General features: G+C 40.8%; 1 protein-coding gene across 1 annotated transcript; it reads right to left on the bottom strand.

Annotated features, from left to right (window-relative positions):
• Positions 1-1,331: 1,331 nt before the first annotated feature.
• LOC139235470 (immunoglobulin gamma-1 heavy chain-like) lies at positions 1,332-17,894 on the bottom strand. Its single transcript, XM_070866566.1, has 5 exons — positions 17,690-17,894; positions 17,249-17,341; positions 9,646-10,143; positions 6,156-6,485; positions 1,332-1,666 (listed from the first exon to the last, which is right to left on the bottom strand). Exons 1-5 carry the CDS (start codon positions 17,892-17,894, stop codon positions 1,332-1,334), a joined length of 1,461 nt encoding a protein of 486 aa, XP_070722667.1.
• Between the last annotated feature and the right edge of the window lie 803 nt (positions 17,895-18,697).

The following is an 18,697-nucleotide window of genomic DNA, read 5'->3' as shown; positions in this document are numbered from 1 at the left end:
AACAAACTGTCCTTTGTAAATTCAATTTGATTTCCAACATTTTTCTTTTCTTTTATTAATTTTCCATTTATCTCAGCGAGCATTTTAACCCACTGGCCAGTTTACTTTGGATCCTGGGGTCCAAGCCCACGGTTTAGGTTGTATTTCTTCTTGTTTGCACCGCACACGATCAATACCAGCCTCACAGTGTTATTACCACGTCACGCTTCAGGACATACGCCTTATATTTCCCATAACGATCGCTGGGGTCCACTCCCCCCGCGGTTGCATTCCTTCTTTTTCAGGCATACACCTATCCCACCCTTGGTTTTCAGCCATCTGTGGTTCGTTATAAGTTGTCCGACAGCTGAACCCTTCTAATCATTTATACAAATTAACTCCTTCCCCGTCAATGCTACAGCTGCATGTGGTAAAAAACATGCTCACTAACATTTAGCTGTCACGTGATCCAGGTCGGAAGGTCTGCATTCGGTTCATGACGCCAAATGTTGGGGTTAAAAAGGAGGCGTATCTTCTTTGACGTGGACTAACTGATAAAGTTCATCGACACCTCACCTTTCTCCCACTATATAACGACCACGGAAGTTAACACACGAAATCCCACGATGAACTGACTTTTATTACGAGCAATTGCACGGGAAGGTTCAGTCGTGGCACCTCCGAAAAAGAAAAGTTTTCAAGCATAACTTATACAGGTTTTGGAGAGGAGCTATCCTCCTGCAATATCATCGATAGGTCTATTGATATCAGCAAAGTTACATTGATTTGTCGACACTTATCCGACGGGCTCTGAGTGGTAAATGCAACAGTCCATCTCTCATCATTGTTTTGTTCCATTTTGCCCTCTACCCCAGTCTATCCGACGGTTAGAGTGGCTGTACTTGCTTATTTATCTCTTCCTCAGGGACTTAAAAAAACTGCTGACCGGCTGTTTAAGTATTACAGAGGTTACGGATTCAGTTCAATGTGTTATACATTTGCGCTGTACCTACATAAGCAAGTGTTACCTATATAGCAATTATAAGTTCAAGACCTTCATCATAATTCTGAGCTCCTATTTGCAACCTTACAATTTATCCATTGAAGGGGTCGATGCAAAGCCTCCATCATTGCTCCCCATGAGTCCTCTCATTGTTTGGTGAGACGTTTATTCTCTCTGCTTAGATCTTCGTTTTACACCTCAAGATTTCCGAATTGTTTGCACTGCAGCCCCGACGTGAATTGCATTGATACTCTGCTGTTGGATTACTGCAGTAGCTGAGGCAAATTGACTCTGCAAATTCACAATTTTCTGTTTAATGTCTGAATCTATTTTCTGCAATTCTTCATTCTTAGCCGATTTTTTTTTTCAGTTCTGATATTTTATCCTCTAATTCTTTCTTGACCTTTGATTGACGTCCTCGGAAGTACGAAGCTGCACAGGTGACTAGACGCATCGTCTTACCCAGCTTCCATTTCTTAGCTTTAATGTGTTCATAAATAAAAGTGACCACATCCTTAAGGGATGCATTCGGATTCTTCCCGAGGCAATCTAGCAACTGTGTCTGCACTTGCGTTTCGTCCCATCTTTTTTCTATCTTTTTCTGATACTCTTCCAAGAGACACTCCTCCGGTATCTGAAAATTAATTATTTTTAAGCAAGCTTCCTTAATGAAGATAACAGTCACTAGCAGTTGACGTAAATCAACCTTACACAAGATTTGATCGGTGATCAAACGATCTGCCTTGCATCTGCTGGTGATACACAACAACTTGTTTTCAAATAGACAGAAAAAATTACAAGAGTTCCCAATTAACTTGATTATTGAGTATATTGCATTTTGTTCAATATCTCTTTGTTTTGTTCCTTCGTGGTCGCCAGATGTAGTTTTTATCCAATGAGCAGCTTTTTGCCGCTTTTCTAACTATAGCAATTCAACTATTTTCAGGGTATATATTTAATTCAAACTGGGAGACTCTTGTTCAGATCATACCAAATGCTTTTAATAGAGGTATAGTGAGTAAAAACAGTGTTTTATCAAGTAAATTACATTCTGTTACAAAAAGTAACACTAAACAAATTATAGTCGCAGCCTAATTCTCGATAACGTCCTCTCGAGCTGACCGTGGTGCCGACTCCTTATCTCCTGTTCGCTTGATTTGCACTGCCTTCTGAGTAGAAGAGCTGTTACCTTATACCATTTTTCTCCCATTCAAAAGCTGTGAAAATTTACAGCTGTTGTAGCCTTACAATAGATCATATTATCTATTGCCTTTGACTTTCTATGTTATCTCTATCTCCCTCCCTCTCTGTGGCACGAATCACTTCTCTGAGAACAATTATACAGACCATGGTCACACAGAATTCATTACTGAGCTTGGCTTTACAAAGATATGACAAGAACTGGTACGCAATGTATACCTTTATGTTATTGATTAATAATTTTGGCCTTGATCTTTCTATTTCTAAATGAAGCTTTATCAGCAGTTACAAAAATGGATAAAATAATAATGACTCAATTTAACGTGATGCTTTGTTCATGTGTGGACATGTATAAGTATGGTTATGTCGAAATGTTTGTTTATGTTGAGGTGTAAGTGTGTTTGAGTTTTCGTGTAACATTGTGTTTACATGTAAGTGTGTGTGTATGTTTTGTGTTAGTTTGTGTTTGGATTTATATGCATGTTCATGTTTGTGTAAGTGTGTTGAGGTGTGTGTTTTCCTGCAAGTGTATGGTTATGTCTCAATGTTGTTCATGTTTAGATGTAAGTCTGTGTGTGTTTCGTGTAAGTGTGTGTTTTGATTGATGCGTGTGTATAAGTGCAATAGTGTGTTTGCATGTAAGCGTGTGTGTGTTTTGTGTATATCTGTATTTGGATTGATGCGTTTGTTTACGAGTGTGTATGTGTTTTGTGCAAGTCTGTGTGTGGATTGACGTGTATATTTATCTGTGTGTAAGTCTGTTTGTGTGTTTTGTGTAAGTGTGTGTGTGGATTGATGTGTGTGTTTATGTGTGTGTAAGTTTGCTTTGTGCAAGTGTGTGCGTGGATAGATGTGTGTGTTTATATGTGTGTAAGTATGTATAAGTGTGTTTTGTATTAATGTGTGTGTGGATTGATGTATGTGTTGATATGTGTGTAAATGTGTGTAAGTGTGTTTTGTGTTAGTGTGTGTCTGGATTGATATGTGTGTCTATGTTTTTGTAAGTGTGTATAAGTTTCAGTTGTGCAAGTGTACGTTTCGATTGACGTTTATTATTGCTATTGTTCAAAGTTTCAGAGAGTACCAATAACTGGATTTGACAATGATGGTTTTCATTATATTCTAGTTATGAATAATATTACGTGTCAGGTTGTTAGTATGTCTTTATATGTAAGTCTATGTGTGTTTATGTGTAATTGTGCACTTACACAAAAACACAAACTTATACAAAATCATCAAAACACTCACATGTGAACACACACAAACTCACTTTCACATGTATTCTCCTCCGCTCTGTGTAAATGTGTTCTGTGTGAGGCGCAATGTGACATCAGCCGAACGAATGCAACAATTCAACCGATGGGCTTCAGCAACATCAGGGACACAACTGTGAGAAACCCGCAGAGGATTCAGTCACCAGTTTAGAAATGGCCCATTAGAATTCAACATGTTAGTTTACAATTAACAGGGACTGTTGCACCCCCAACCCTATTTAAAAATATTACGTGGAATAAATAGCTATTTCAGAATATAATACTCATATGGAAAGTTTAAAATCTTTAGATCATGGGTTAGAACGTACGATGGCAACTTACTGCATTTCAAAGAGAGTGGTTCACTTCCCATCTCCCTGCGGGAGGGGCAGTGGAGGTTACATGAATTACACGTTTCCCTTTCTCCTCTCGCTGGTGCGTGTGAGAGGTACAGTGAGTTAAAATTACCCTTTACTCCCTCTCAGCTGAAGTTACCTTCAGGAATCCTGTAATGAGAGAACTCCACCCAGTTTCTAACTCATGCTGTATCTGAGCTGGGAGCGCTGGCTGTACAAGCCTTGGGAACGAGTTCCGCAAACACCCTATTTCAGATAAACAGCCCTCACATTGGCCAAAATAGGAAACATAATTGATTGTAAAGGCTGTGTGTTTAACTCACGATTGGAAGAAAAGCCCTTTATTGTTTTTTATTCAAGAACTGAAATGCAATCGAGACATTCTCATTGACAAGAATGTCGAAGAAAGCAATAAAGAAAGGAAAGATCGATTACAAAGATAAACTTGCGCAAAACATGAAAACGGATAGTAAAAGCTTTTACAGATATGTAAAACGGAAAAGAGTGACTAAAGTAAATGTTGGTCCCTTAGAAGATGGGAAGGGAGTTTTAATAATGGGAAATGTGGAAATGGCTGAGAGCTTAAACAATTATTTTGCTTCGGTCTCCACAGTGGAAGACACAAAAACCATGCCAGAAATTGCTGGTCAAAGGAATGTGGGAAGGGAGGACCTTGAGACAATCACTATCACTAGGGGGGTAGTGCTGGACAGGCTAATGGGACTCAAGGTAGACAAGTCCCCAGGTCCTGATGAAATGCATCCCAGGGTATTAAAATCGATGGCGGAAGTTATAGCAGATGCATTCGTTATAATCCACCAAAACTCTCTGGACTCTGGGGAGGTACCAGCGGATTGGAAAGAAGCTAATGTAACACTTCTGTGTAAAGAAAGAGGGCAGACAAAAGGCAGGTAACTATAGGCCGGTTAGTTTAACATCTGTAGTGGGGAAAATGCTTGAAACTATCATTAAGGAAGAAATAGCGGGACATCTAGATTGGAATAGTGCAATCAAGCAGACGCAGCATGGATTCATGAAGGGGTAATCATGTTTAACTAATTTACTGGAATTCTTTGAGGAGTTAACGAGCATGGTGGATAGAGGTGAACCGATGGATGTGGTGTATTTAGATTTTCAAAAGGCATTCGATAAGGTCCCACACAAAAAGTTACTGCAGAAGATAAAGGGACACGGAGTCAGAGGAAATGTATTAGCATGGATAGAGAATTGGCTGGCTAACAGAAAACAGAGAGTCGCGATGAATGGGTCCTTTTCGGGTTGGAAATCGGTGGTTAGTGGTGTGCCACAGGGATCGATGCTGGGACTACAACTGTTTACAATATACATAGATGACCTGGAAGAGGGGACAGAGTGTAGTGTAACAAAATTTGCAGATGACACAAAGATTAGTGGGAAAGCGGGTTGTGCAGAGGACACAGAAAGGATGCAAAGAGATTTAGATAGGTTAAGCGAATGGGCTAAGGCTTGCCAGATGGAATACAATGTCGGAAAGTGTGAGGTCATCCACCTTGAAGAAAAAAAAACACGCAAAGGGAATATTATTTGAATGGGGAGAAATTATAACATGCTGCGATGCAGAGGGATCTGGGGGTCCTTGTCCATGAATCCCAAGATGTTAGTTTGCAGGTGCAGGAGGTAATCAGGAAGGCGAATGGAATGTTGGCCTTCATTGCCAGAGGGATGGAGTACAAAAGCAGGGAGGTCCTTCTGCAACTGTATAGGGTGTTGGTGAGGCCGCACCTGGAGTACTGCGTGCAGTTTTGGCCACCTTACTTAAGGAAGGATATACTAGCTTTGGAGGGGGTACAGAGTTGATTCACGAGGCTGATTCAGGAGATGAGGGGGTTACCTTATGATGATAGATTGAGTAGAGTGGGTCTTTACTCGTTGGAGTTCAGAAGGATGAGGGGTGATCGATAGAAACATTTCAAACAATGACAGGCATACACAAGATAGAGGCAGTGGGGTTGTTTCCACTGGTCGGGGAGACTAGAACTAGGGGGCAGAGACTCAAAATACGAGTGAGCCAATTTAAAACTGAGTTGAGAAGGAATTTCTTCTCCAACAAAGTTGTGAATCTGTGGAATTCTCTGCAAAGGTGAGGAATTGAGGATAGCTCATTGAATGTATTCAATTCACAGATAGATAGATTTTTAACCAATAAGGGAATTAAGGGTTATGGGGAGCGGGCGGGTAAGTGGAGCTGAGTCCAAGCCCAGATCAGCCCTGATCTTGTTGAATGGCGGAGCAGGCTCGAGAGGCTAGATGGCCTTCTCCTGTTCCTAATTCTTATGTTCTTATGTTCTTATGACGTTGTCCATCAGAACAAGGGAAATGCTTTACCACTGGATTTATTGACGGTTCTGTTGGTGATTATCAATGGGATCACTTCATGTCCCACCACACAGGAGTGAGAGTCGCCGCTGGCCCATTCCTTGGCTGCAATGGATAGCAGGCTGTACATGAAGAAGGAGCTGCTGCCGTTCTCCGCCATCACCTCGGTGTTCTTGTAGTTGCCGTAATCCACCAGTTTATCATTGACGGTCCTTTTGACGAAGATCTCTCGGGGGGAGAAACCTCTCACTAAGCAGGTGAGGCTGACCAACCTCTGAGCAGAGACTTCTTCTGCTGAGGGCAGGAGGACAGACATGGCCGGTTCCCGCGGATCTTTCGCTGTAGGACAGTTACAACAAAGGCCAATGTACTGGATAGTTCCAGAGACAATGGGGGAATTTCAACCCAATACAGCGGGCGGGTTGTGGGCGTGGAGGTTGTTAAATTGGTAAAAATCAGAATCCCGACCTCAACTCGCCTACTTTCAGTTGTAATATTATATTTGAGTAATATATTTAAATGAGATTGGAATCCTCTATTTTAACCACCATTTGGTGTTTAACTGTCGCTGGTCCGGCTTGACAAACTGTGTAAATCTCAGCAGTTACAGCAAGGCGGGGATTGCTGCGCCCAGCTGGTAATTGCCCTTACACCGACCTCCTGGATCCAGGGTCCCTGCCTAACCCATCGCCCGCGATCCGCGACCTCCTCACTCGGCTTCCAATCCTCCCGCTTTCACTGGTGGCCTGTGAGACCAACGCCCACAACTCGCCTTCCTCATTTAAATTCAGCCATTTTCCGATGGTTAGATGTGAGAGAAATGGACACTGCATTGCATTTTAACCTTTTACCTTTTCCCCTCTGTTGCCTCTCTGGTTTTCCATCCCTTGAAGCGTTGGACTGGAAAATGACATAGAATTTAATGCACAGTACGAGGAGATTTGGCCAACTGGTCTATGCCGGTGGTTGTGATCCACACAAGCCTCCTCCGAGCCCACTTCATCTAAACCTAATAATATACCCTTCTATTTCTTTCTCGCTCATGGACTTATCCAGTTTCCCCTAAAATACATAATCTCAGGTCCCAGAGTGCTGAGTTGGTGGAATTACCAACCTGAATGATCAGAGTAGCCATTAAATACTTTATATAATCAATTGGCCCTTGCACACGCATCGAAATTGTCGCAGTTTCTCACTTATTGCAACAATCTCCCCGCTCACCCTTTTCCTTGTGGCTGGAATCTCTAAGAGGAATCGGCATATCCTGATGGCTCACCACGCAGAAGAACTTATCCCCACTCAGCCAGTCTTTTGTCGAGATGTTTAAGTTGCTGATCACACTGTTCGGATCCTCTCTGGGTTGGACGGCAATCTCTGATTTCAAAGTCTCGTTTTTTCGGGTCCAGGTCACGGTAGCCCATAAGGAGCGTCAGACACGACACACGTTAAGGTCACCGTCGCCTCCAGTAAAACCTGTTCCAATTACGGTGGGCGAAGAGTGATTTTTAATCGCTGCATGGGACATCCACTGCGAAACAGGAATGAAAGTCAGGAAAAGCCGCATCTTCAGAATCAGGACACCAATAATTAGCCTTAACTCTTTCAAGGGGAAATTCTCACTTTTGAGATATCAACCTCTCGCTATTGCTTGAACACCGTCGTTATGGAAGGACAATGAATTGGCAACGATTCCGGGAGGTCTGTAATATTTCCTGTGTATTTGAGCCAGAGCCACCTGTAATGGGCTATGAAACAAATACCTGGCGTAAAATGGGAATACATTGGGACGCAATTGTGATAGGCACTGAATAGCGCTCTTTCTGAAATCCTTTGCTCCTTTACGCCCGTATATAGATTATTGCACCCAAGTGCATCTCCACTGGTTATAATAGCTGAAGCCCGAATAGCCCAAGTTCAAGAGGTCTACACTAGCATTATACTTGTTCAAAACCAGTGTCAAATTAATTTCAGGATTTATGGGACAACAGGAAACAAAGTTAAGTTTCTAATCTTTTGCTGCTATTTTTGTTGCGATGAAAATGTGCACGAACCAGTCACATCCCCCGTCAGAGAAGAAGTGCAAGTTCCGGAGAATGGAGTTGCAAGGAATCTTTTGTGGTCGGGCATCATTTGTAATGATGTGAGGTAGTTTGTTAATATCTGTAATTACTGAACATTTATCATGTCTGGTGAGAGAGATTCAGAAAGCACTATGACCTCAGGGCATTAATAGTAACATAGGAATAGGAGAAGGCCAGTCAGCCCATCCATTCTGTCCCGCCATCTAGTTAGATCATGGCTGATCAACACTCAACACCATCTTCACGCCTTGGTTATGTAACCCATGATAACCTTGCCGAACAAAAATCTATCAATTTCAGTTTTCAACTTTTCAATTGAAAGCAAGTGTCAGCAGCTTTTGGGGAGGGAAATCCCGACTTGCACTATTCTTCCTGTGAGAAAATCCTTTCTGACATCACCTCTGCACGGCCTAACTCTAATGTTAAGGTTCTGCTACTTGTTGTGGACTCTCACATCAAACTAAATAAATGTTTCTATAACTAATCGATACAATTCCATTTATCAACTTAAACACGTCAATTGTATCATCTCTTGACGTTCTATACTCACCACCTGATCATTTTACATTATTAGCCCCGGTATAATTCGGGTAAACCTGCAGTTTAGCACCTCCACGTATATCCTTCCTCAGGTGCGGAGCCCAGAATTGGGCTCAGTACTCTGAATAGGGTAGATGCCCATTCTTGCAGTGGGTTCCTGGACAGTTAGCATTAAAGGATTCCAGACTCCTATTGCCATTCCGTATATGATCAGCCAACTCAGGATATACCTGAGACTAAGGACACTTCACTCACTGCCTGACACCAGAGCAAGGGGAAAGCTTCTTTGGCGAGGATAATAAATCCTGAGCAATGAGGAATCCTGAACCAGAAGATCGTGGGTTGAAGTCTCACTCCAGTTATTTGATCACAGTATGTAAGCTGAGTCTCTCAGTGCAGTACTGGGGGCGTGGTGCATTGTCGGAGGTGCCGTATTTCGGATCATGTGTTAAACCAAGAATCCGTCTAGCCTCTCAGGTGGAGGTAAAAGTTCCCCTGGAATTATTTCAATGAAAAGCAGAGGAGTTCTCCCTGGTGTCCTGGGAATATTAATACCTCAAGAAATAACACTAAACAAAAAAAATAGTCGTTATCACACTGCTGTTTGTGGGAGCTTGCTGTGCACTAAATGACTGCCGCACTTTATACATTACAACTGTGACCACATTTCACAACTTAATTCATTGCCTGGCAAGCGCTTTGGTTCAGTCTGTGGTCGCTGAAGGCGCTGTATAAAGGCAACATTGTATCGCAAGAATACACAAACTGCATGATTGGAAATTAGGAATATTCCTCTGCTTTCTACTAATTTCAATCAAAGTCCTGACTGAGATCAACGCTCAGAATGGTCTGGAACCTCCCTGGATTGTGCCTCTTACCCTGAGATCTGCTGAAGTTACGGCTTTGTGTGCCCCATTCATGAGTGACCTGGCAGGTGTAGACCGAGCCGGTGAACCATTCCCTGTCGGGGAGTGTCAGCCGACTGGCCGTCAAAACGTTTCTGTTCATCTCAAAGGCGGGAGAGGTGGTGAAGCCCGAATCCAGGAGTTGTTCACTCTTCAGCCAATTCACGGTCAGTGACTTTGGCCTTAATTCGATGATTGAACACATGGCGCTTGCATATCTGCTGCTGATGATTTGTTCAGTGGAGCTTAGCAAGAGGAGAACAATTGGAGGAACGATGATCCGTTCAGGACGTTTACGAGAAGGCATTTTATTGACATTGCTTGTAAAATAAATGATTAAGAAATGCAAAGTGTCCTTATATTTTAACAAGTTCTTTGCTGTCAGATTCACACTAACCTGGCATTTGAAGAGAGCAAGATTGTGCACAGTATACTCAGTGTAATATGCAGACCAGAACTGTGCATAATATTCTAAGTGCGATATGGGGACCAGAACCATGCACAGTATTCTAAGTGTGATAGGGAGACCAGAGCTGTGCATACTATTCTAAGTATGATATGGAGACCAGAACTTCACACAGTATTCTAAGTATGAGAAGGAAAGCAGAATTGTAAACAATATTCTAAATGTGATAAGGAAACTAGAACTGTGCACAGTACTCTAACTGTTGTCTAACCAAGTTTCTATACAAGTTGAACATAACTTCTCACCTTATCACAGTTTGCCCTGTATCTCACATCATTAACCTGACATTGTGATGTTCCACACCGATCCACCACGTCGAACCTCGCAGCAAATTGTGCTGCTCCCCAACTCGGACTCGGTGATGGTTAACTGGCTGCTCAGTGTGTAGGCTCAATTATTTTTGATCAATGACGGGTAGATCTTCAATCCAGTGGTGATCGGCTCTTTATCTTCCTTCCAGAAAAGTCTGATGATGTCAGGGGAGTAGTCCATCACCAAACAGCCCTACGTGATGGAGCCATCGGTGCTGGGTTGTTCACAGGAGGCGAACAGGGCGCAGAGGGTGGGGGGCGACCGTGTTACTGGGAAGGAATGGCCCATTGAACAAGTTAGACTCTGTAATCCGTGCTTATAAAAGAAATAAACAAATCGAAATTTGACTGCAGAATAAACTAATTCCACCATTTCTCCATCAAAGACTACACAGGCATTTGAGCTTCTGTCAGTTCTATCGTAAGCACTTGTCAATGCGCTGGTCAGGAACGCACCTCTCTATCACCGAGCTCTATCACATTACACAACAAGAACCTTTGCACAACTCGTCAATAAAGACGCCTTCATTGGATCATACAATAGCAAAACAGAGAAATGTTCCTGTTATTTCGGCCTGCATTTATTTCTCAATCAGCACCATTTCTTGTCCTTTATTTAATTGCAGTTTGGGGAAATTTGCTCTGTGCACGTTGCCTGCGGTTTATCAGTACAAAACAACAGTGACTGCACTTCAAAGTAACATCGGAATTCCTGCTTCGGACGTTAGCAAAAAACCCTCCAAACTTGCCTACCACATAATTCAACAGGTAGCATTTCCATAGTCTAGTTTCTAAGATGCAAGTTGTAAATGAACCGCGATTGAGTCGAATTTATTCCTTATTTTCTCAGCATTTGATGGAGAGCGATGTCCTTCAGCGCACTGTGATCTGAGCTCTATTCCATCCTATTATATGCATGTCTCTTGAGTAGCCTGCTTCCTGCCACTCAATTAATAATCCGAATAAAATACTATTCCAAAATCCGATTAATTTGAAGTTACTCCTTAAATGGCCCGTTTCAATTCCCATTGTTGTTCTTGTTGTATAACAATGACATGGACTTGGTTACAGGGAATACAATTTCGAAGTTCAAAAATAATGCAAAACCTGGCAACGTAGAGAATAGTGAGCATGATAGCAGCAGACTCCATGAGGAGACAGATGGACCAGTGAAATAGGCTGGGACATGGCAATTACAATTAAATGCGAATCATTGAGAAGCGATGCAGATTGGGTGGAAGTTGGAGAGGCAGTATAATCTAAATAGTATTATTTTGAGGGGATGCACGAATAGAGAGATCTGGATGTACATATTCACAAATCTTTGAAGATGGCAGGGCAAACTGGTAAGGCTGTTAGGAAAGCGTATGGGATACTTGACTTTGTAAATGGGGCATTCACTACAAAATCAAGGTGGTTATGCTAAACTTACAGATCACGTGTTAGGCTTCAGCTGGACTATTGCGTACAATTTTGTAACCACAATGTAGGAAGGATGTCAAGCCCTTGGGGAGTGTAAAGGGAAGGCTTTTAGCTGGATGATGCCAGGGATGGGGTCTTCAGTTATGTCGAAAGATTGGAGAAGCTGGGATATTCTCCTTAGAGCAGAGGTTAAGAGGAGACCTAAGAGAGATATTCAACATTATGTCAGGTTTTGATATACTAACTCGGGAGAAATTGTTCCGCTGGAAAATAGGTGGGTAACCAAATGTCGCAGTTTTAAAATAATTGTGAAAAGATCAGAAGGTAAAATTCAGGTGATTTTTTTCACACAGAGGGTTGGTAATTTCAGGAATGCTCCAGGCAGTATCTCCTGTACGTCAGGAGGACTCATTTGCACGTTTATAATGTTAACTCTGGGGAGTTGGACTAAATTGGACAGCTCTTTCAGAGCCGGCACAGGCACAATGCCTGAATGGCCTCTTCCAATGCTGTGAGATGCTATCAGTCTACACGAGTCAGTGGGAATAGTTCTTCTAGATTTCATGGAAGGAAACACTTCATATTTTCGATACCTCTACCAGATCTATTTTTATTGTTCGTTATAATGAAAGAGGATATTTAAAATAAAGGGATCTTATGAATCTGACGCAAATTAGTCAATCGCATGCTGTTAGAAAGGCTTAAATTCATTGCGAATGATGACGTATTGCAGGTTGACTGTCTATCTTTAAATGTTTCACAGAATTGCAGCCCAGTGACTGTGTGCCTTGTGTTGTGACCCAGGCTATTAGCTGCATCTCGTCACAGTTTGTCCCTGCCTTTAACCTTCTCAGGAAGAATTGGACAACATAATGTTTCTAAACATGAGGTCCCCATGACGGTTATTTGAAGTGGGAGTCTCGATATTCTCTATTTTAATTGTGGAAATAACTTGTAACCTCCCATCAGATCAGAACAGGCGCTGCTTTCTGGAGCGTTATTCACTTCCTCAAACTGTTTGTTCTGAAAGTGAGCTGAGGATCAGGCCAATCATGTTCATTAGTAATCTGATGCTCAAAATGTTCAAACATTAATAACTCATTAAAAATTGGGCATTTTTTCAGAAAGAATATAAACATCAAAGAATGTGCGCTTTTTAATCTGGGCAATGGGACGAATTATTGTATATATCTGGCACGAGCAGTTTATCTGCTATCTGTTAGTCGCAGATAACGGTGACTAGAACACTGCCTGACCAAGCACTCTCAGGTCAGATACAGCACGGATAAGAGAGCAAAGCTCCCGCTATGCTGCCGTGTGGTCAGGACAGGTATAGCAAGTGTTGCACACAGAGTAATATGTTATCTATACTATCCCGTCAAACATTCCCAGCTCAAGTACTGCAGAGATGTGCTACGAAATGTCTCCCCATAAAATGCGTTATCAAATTGACCGATTAATTAAGCACAATTATGACGAGTACAAAGAAAAGCTTCCAATACACTCTCCCATTAAAGCGCACCACCCCTCCAAAGCTCTGATTAAATAGAAGATCATTCTATATTGAAGGACGCAATTAAGTTCCACGTCCTTGTAAAGAAAAGGTTAAATACTGATTAAAGCTATCTCTGCAATGTCCCATCAAGCACTGCCAGATAAGATAACGCACGGGTTAGTTGCAGAGTAAAGCTTCCTATCAAACACTGTCAGGGCAGGTACAACCGGGTTAGAAACTGATTAAAGCTCCTTCGACTGTCTCACCGTAGTGTTTCGGAACTGCTCCTTCTGACTGTCACAATCTGGGTTACTGATCTCATTTCTACGGCGACTCCTCAACCTTAAAGTCAATCTTTCACGTTTCTCACATATACCAGTTTCTTAAATAACTGAATTAAGTGACACTCCCCGCAATACAGGATCACAACCCCGAAGGTTTACAACCCGTCAGGAGGACTCCTGATTCTCACACAGTGAGCAGGCGCACAGAAACAGAACAGACACAAACGGTGCAACAAGGGTGCTCCAGGCAGAGAGAGACCAGTTCAATCTGTTAATTTCAATGAAGTTGTTTGATTTCTAGTTTATTTCTTGTCAATTTCCAACCACCTCAACGCTGCAGATTCTTTGAAATTAATGTGATATTAATTTGAGAGACTCTTCAACATCCAGCCATTTCCCCATCTCTGTCAACTATCTTGTAAACCGTGTAAAGATTAACTTCCCTGAAAGCAAGTATCTGGAAATAATTCACATTCCACGGGAATTTTCTGCCCGTCACACGGGACTCGGTGACAGAGTAAGAATGTCGCAATCCAGGAGACATATACAGTGATACCTAATCACCCACTGATTTTATATGTTTTCATCAGTAAATATAACCTGTAATATCATCGCGGCAAAACAGGAAATTAATTCACTAAAATCTGCAGCGACACCTTGTCGAACTCAGCACAGCCGCGTTATCAATGCATTGTTTTCTAAATTAATTTATGAATGAATTAAACATTATCTCCAACCCTTGAAATGTTGCAATAATTGTAATACTGACCAGTATGCAAAACAATTGTAAGGGCTCGCTTACGTTTTAATGAATTAGCACTTATGTTACATTCTAATTTAATGTTCATGTTAGCTGAATATTGAAAATAATCTGAGTGCCAGTCTGGCCCTTCCTCCTCAGAAGCATACCTACCTGGAACTTTTGAAATTAAATTAATGTGCTTGAATTTCAGCCATACAAATACAAGTAATTATTAATAATTTTAAAACCTTTTCTGCCTGATAACTTGTGATATATTATGGTTTACTTAACTTACCATAACAATTAATCAATATTACAATATTAAGCAGCATATTAATACATAACTACTCATAAATATACTTTATTTTTACTTAAATGGAATCAAATTTGAATAATTGACAATAATCACGCATTTCTACTATTGTCCCGCTCTCGACCGACACCTTTTTAAACTCTGCATGTTTCTAATATCGCATAATCTGCGTCTATTCGCAGAGAATATTTCACATGATGGATTTGGGTGTGGACTAATTTAAATAGTTCTCTGTCCAGCCGGGGTCACAACTCCGATGGGCTGTAAACCGCTTGTTTACTAATGCTGGAATCTCGAGCTGAAATATTCTCCTCAACCTTAATCCCCAAAAAAGTTTTTATTAATTAAAATATATCCTTGCAGTTTGCAGTCAGTAGCAGAGCCTCCGCTACTTAATAACACAGACAATCTTTTAAAGTTCATAGAAACATAGAAAATAGCTGCAGGAGTAGGCCATTCAATGAGTTCATGGGTGAACACTCCAGTTATTCACAAAATGCCCGTAAGTTAATGATTAAATATATTCTGCTACTTCTTGAAAATAGTTTCCAGAATGGTCAGTGTAAAACTAGAGGATAACAATTCATTCAGACCATCTGGGGCACTGAAACTGAATGAGCAAATGGAGGAGAGACTTTGTTCATCAATTTAATATTAATAAGAATTAAACATAGCACTCAGATATGATTTGTGCTTTGTCTACCGTTCTATTCCGCATACAGCAGCGTTTTGGGAGATAGGATTTTGTATCAAATTCGAAATCAGATGAACCTTTTGTAAGTAAATTAATCTGCTTGAATTTCAATGGATTATTTGCTTTCTCCAGCCATACGCAGTCGGAACCTGCCTTGAATTTCAATATAATTACATGAACAATTCTTTGACTGCCAGCGATGCCTCTCTCTCAGCTTTTGTTCTTGCAAAGTGTTCGAGATTAACTTAGTGATAATTTTATCAAACAACACACAATATTGATTCAATAACAAATTTCGGCTACACAGTGAGAATGTCACACCCCGGCAGATATATTAAATTGACAAAATGCAATTTGCAACACGGCTTCAAGTTATAATTAATTGCACTCAGTCATTCATCTGTGTAAACAGGAGGTAGCAAGTAATTGAACTCCCGACTCAAACTGAACACAGCGGTGGAATCAGTATGTTGTTAATGAAATAATTGCAGGCATAATTAACAACTGTATCCAGCCTCTAAAAGTTTCTGCTTCCCTTAATGGTGCCCAGTGTAGAGCAGGATTTTTGAAGGTGAATAATATTAAGTAAATGAACATTGGACTTATAGCATATTTTAATAACATTCGGAGATATTATTGCATTATAATCGGTTGGTTAATAGTAATTTAATTCAACTACAACCTGAATAAGTTAATTATGTAGATGGCAACTAGTTACATTTCACATATTAAAATACCAGCATCGTCAACATAGATTAATAGTTGAATATATAATTATCACTTCAATAATTGTGATTTTAAAATACCTTTCAATGATTTCTGATGTCTAAACCCGTCCTGTTCTTTGCCTACCTACTGTTTTCAAACAGTTTCAAAATACATATCGTGTTTGGATTCGATCAGAAACCTGCTGCTACCCGCTGTCACCGATATTAAACATTGTAGAAACGCCAAACAGCTTCACAAATTCTAAGTATTCTGAGTAACACAGGCACGAACTCTCCTCAGAAGATCAACACTAAATCACATCGCTGAGGGGCGGAATCCCTCGACAGAACCTTTCATGGAGCAGATCCGTAATTCTATAAACCCTTTCAGCAGAATCAAATATATCATTGCAAAAAAATCTCATTACACAATCACCGAACCCGCCTCACACTGAAATAACTAATGATTGAATTCAACAGAAATATAAAATACTGACAGAGAATTGTGATTAGATGGATCATGTTAAATACATTAATTTTGATAGTATAGCATATTTAAATAATAATTGGTGATATTACTACGTTATAATAATGTTAATTTAAATGTGTTCCAGCTGGAAATATGTTAATTTTTCAGTTCTTAATTACAGCTCACGTATTGAATCTGATCATTCGGGAACATTCGGTCAGGAGATGACAATGTAATTTTCATGATAAAACTTAAAATTCCTTAAGGGTATTTACTGATCACTAAGCTTTCTGCTTTGTGCCTACAATGTTCTTTTAAACACATTCAAACACAATGTTTGCATTCGATCAGAAAAACTGCAGCAATCATGGGTCACCAAGATTAAACATTGCAGAAACGTCAAACAGTGTAATAATCATTAAGTATTTAAAGTAACCTAGACACACAGTCTCGTCAGCAAATAAATACCAAATCACATCAACAACATTTTCTGTGGAGAAACAGTTGAATTCTATAATCACTTTGCAGCAGAATCACATTGAACATTGCAAAAAATCTCAAAACAAAATCCACCGAACCCAAGTTTCAGTGAACAAAGTAATTATTAAAATAAACAAAAATATAAAATAAAGACACAAATACAAGTGTTACTGAATCAGTGAATGCTCCTTACCTGCAGTCACCTTCACCATGGTCCCTTGTCCCCAGTAGCCCATTGCGTAACACAGTGAGACACGTTGTGTCAAATACTCCGGCGGACTGTTAACTGTAAAATACAGAGATTAAATTCCACACAGCTCTAAAAACCCGATTCCGACTCTCGTAAGAGTGAATCAGCGAGATATTTCATTTTTTACCGTTCATTATATTTACAAAAATGATTGGAATACTTCTGAAGCATCTGTGCATTTTCAACATGGCAATCAATAGTAATAAAGAAGAAAACTGTTACACATTTAAATATATATATATATATATAACTTATTTCTAATTATTTTTATTTAAGCCTCAGTTCCTTCGACGCTCCTGGCGTGGTAATGGTCGCAGGTTTGAGCAAACTCCCTGTCTGGGGTTTTTGTATGGAGAGCTCGCTCTGTATTTCACCGTGACCCACTCCCGTAGTCCTTCCTTGCACAGTAATAGATGGCGGTGTCTTCGCTCCTCATGTTCTTCATGTCCAACGTGAAGATGTTGTTTGAAGTGTCTTTGGATACAGTAAATCGGCTATCAATCCCTGGGACGTTATTCTTGTTCGATGGAGTGTAATAGTAAACCAGCCACTCCAGCTCCTGTGCGGGAACCTGGCGGACCCAGTTCATGCCATATCCGCTAAGATCGAACCCGCTGGTTTATAGGTCAGTCTCAGGAAGCCTCAGGAAATCCTGGTCTTTGCCTCGGGCTGAGTCAACACCACATCCGACTGGACACCTGTAAAAATAATCAAAATACCCTGAGGATCAATCCTCGAGAAATGATTCCTGACTCTGTAAAATTCCAGAGAGAGACTTTCACTGAGACAGTAACAATGAGAGAATTGGACAATAAAATCTACACACGGGAAAGTAAAGCCAGCAACAGAACGAAAGCAATCGCCGACCTCATCCTCATGGCAATGTGTGGTGACTGGTTCCGGCAAGAACTCACTGAGCAAACCCACTCCCAGACTGTTGTATTGCGCTCCCAGTGGCCGGCAGCTAAATACCCGGGTGATGGGGGCGAGGTGAAAGGCGCCACCCATTGATTCCCTGATAGAAGCGTTTTCTGGATCCACGTCACTCCTTCCACATCACCAACAGAATGGACTCACATCTGGACTGTAAATTAAATCCGTTTATTCCTCACTCTTTCACAGGGGATGTAAATCTTTGAGAATGAATTACCTAATCAGGATCTAAAGACACTGCCAGTTTGTGCTTTTACATCTCCCGCTATCTATCCATGCAACTGTACCAATAAAGTATCCCCTATAATCTGAATTGATATCACTCTATGTAACCGAGTGCGGTAGATGGGTAATGTGATTCTATTTACAGTGTACTTGGCTGAAGCTACACTTTTGTTCTGGAGATGAGATCATATTCCTCACATTATAAAATTGTCTCTCACTGCATTTCACTAACTG

The sequence above is a fragment of the Pristiophorus japonicus genome, chromosome 23 (genome assembly GCF_044704955.1).
Source record: "Pristiophorus japonicus isolate sPriJap1 chromosome 23, sPriJap1.hap1, whole genome shotgun sequence".
Lineage (NCBI taxonomy): Eukaryota > Metazoa > Chordata > Chondrichthyes > Pristiophoridae > Pristiophorus > Pristiophorus japonicus.
The sequence above is the reverse complement of the archived record's forward strand: the minus strand, read 5'-3'. Positions and strand labels throughout refer to the sequence as shown.

What these genes read in the sequence shown, in the direction of transcription:
- LOC139235470 (XM_070866566.1), bottom strand. Translation starts at nt 17,894, where the DNA reads ATGAACTGGGTCCGCCAGGTTCCCGCACAGGAGCTGGAGTGGCTGGTT. An exon ending in TAACTTCAGCAGATCTCAGG is followed by an intron (nt 6,486 to 9,645) that starts GTAAGAGGCACA and finishes ACTGTCCTACAG; the next exon opens with CGAAAGATCCGCGGGAACCG. An exon ending in AACCGTCAATAAATCCAGTG is followed by an intron (nt 1,667 to 6,155) that starts GTAAAGCATTTC and finishes GTCAACTGCTAG; the next exon opens with TGACTGTTATCTTCATTAAG.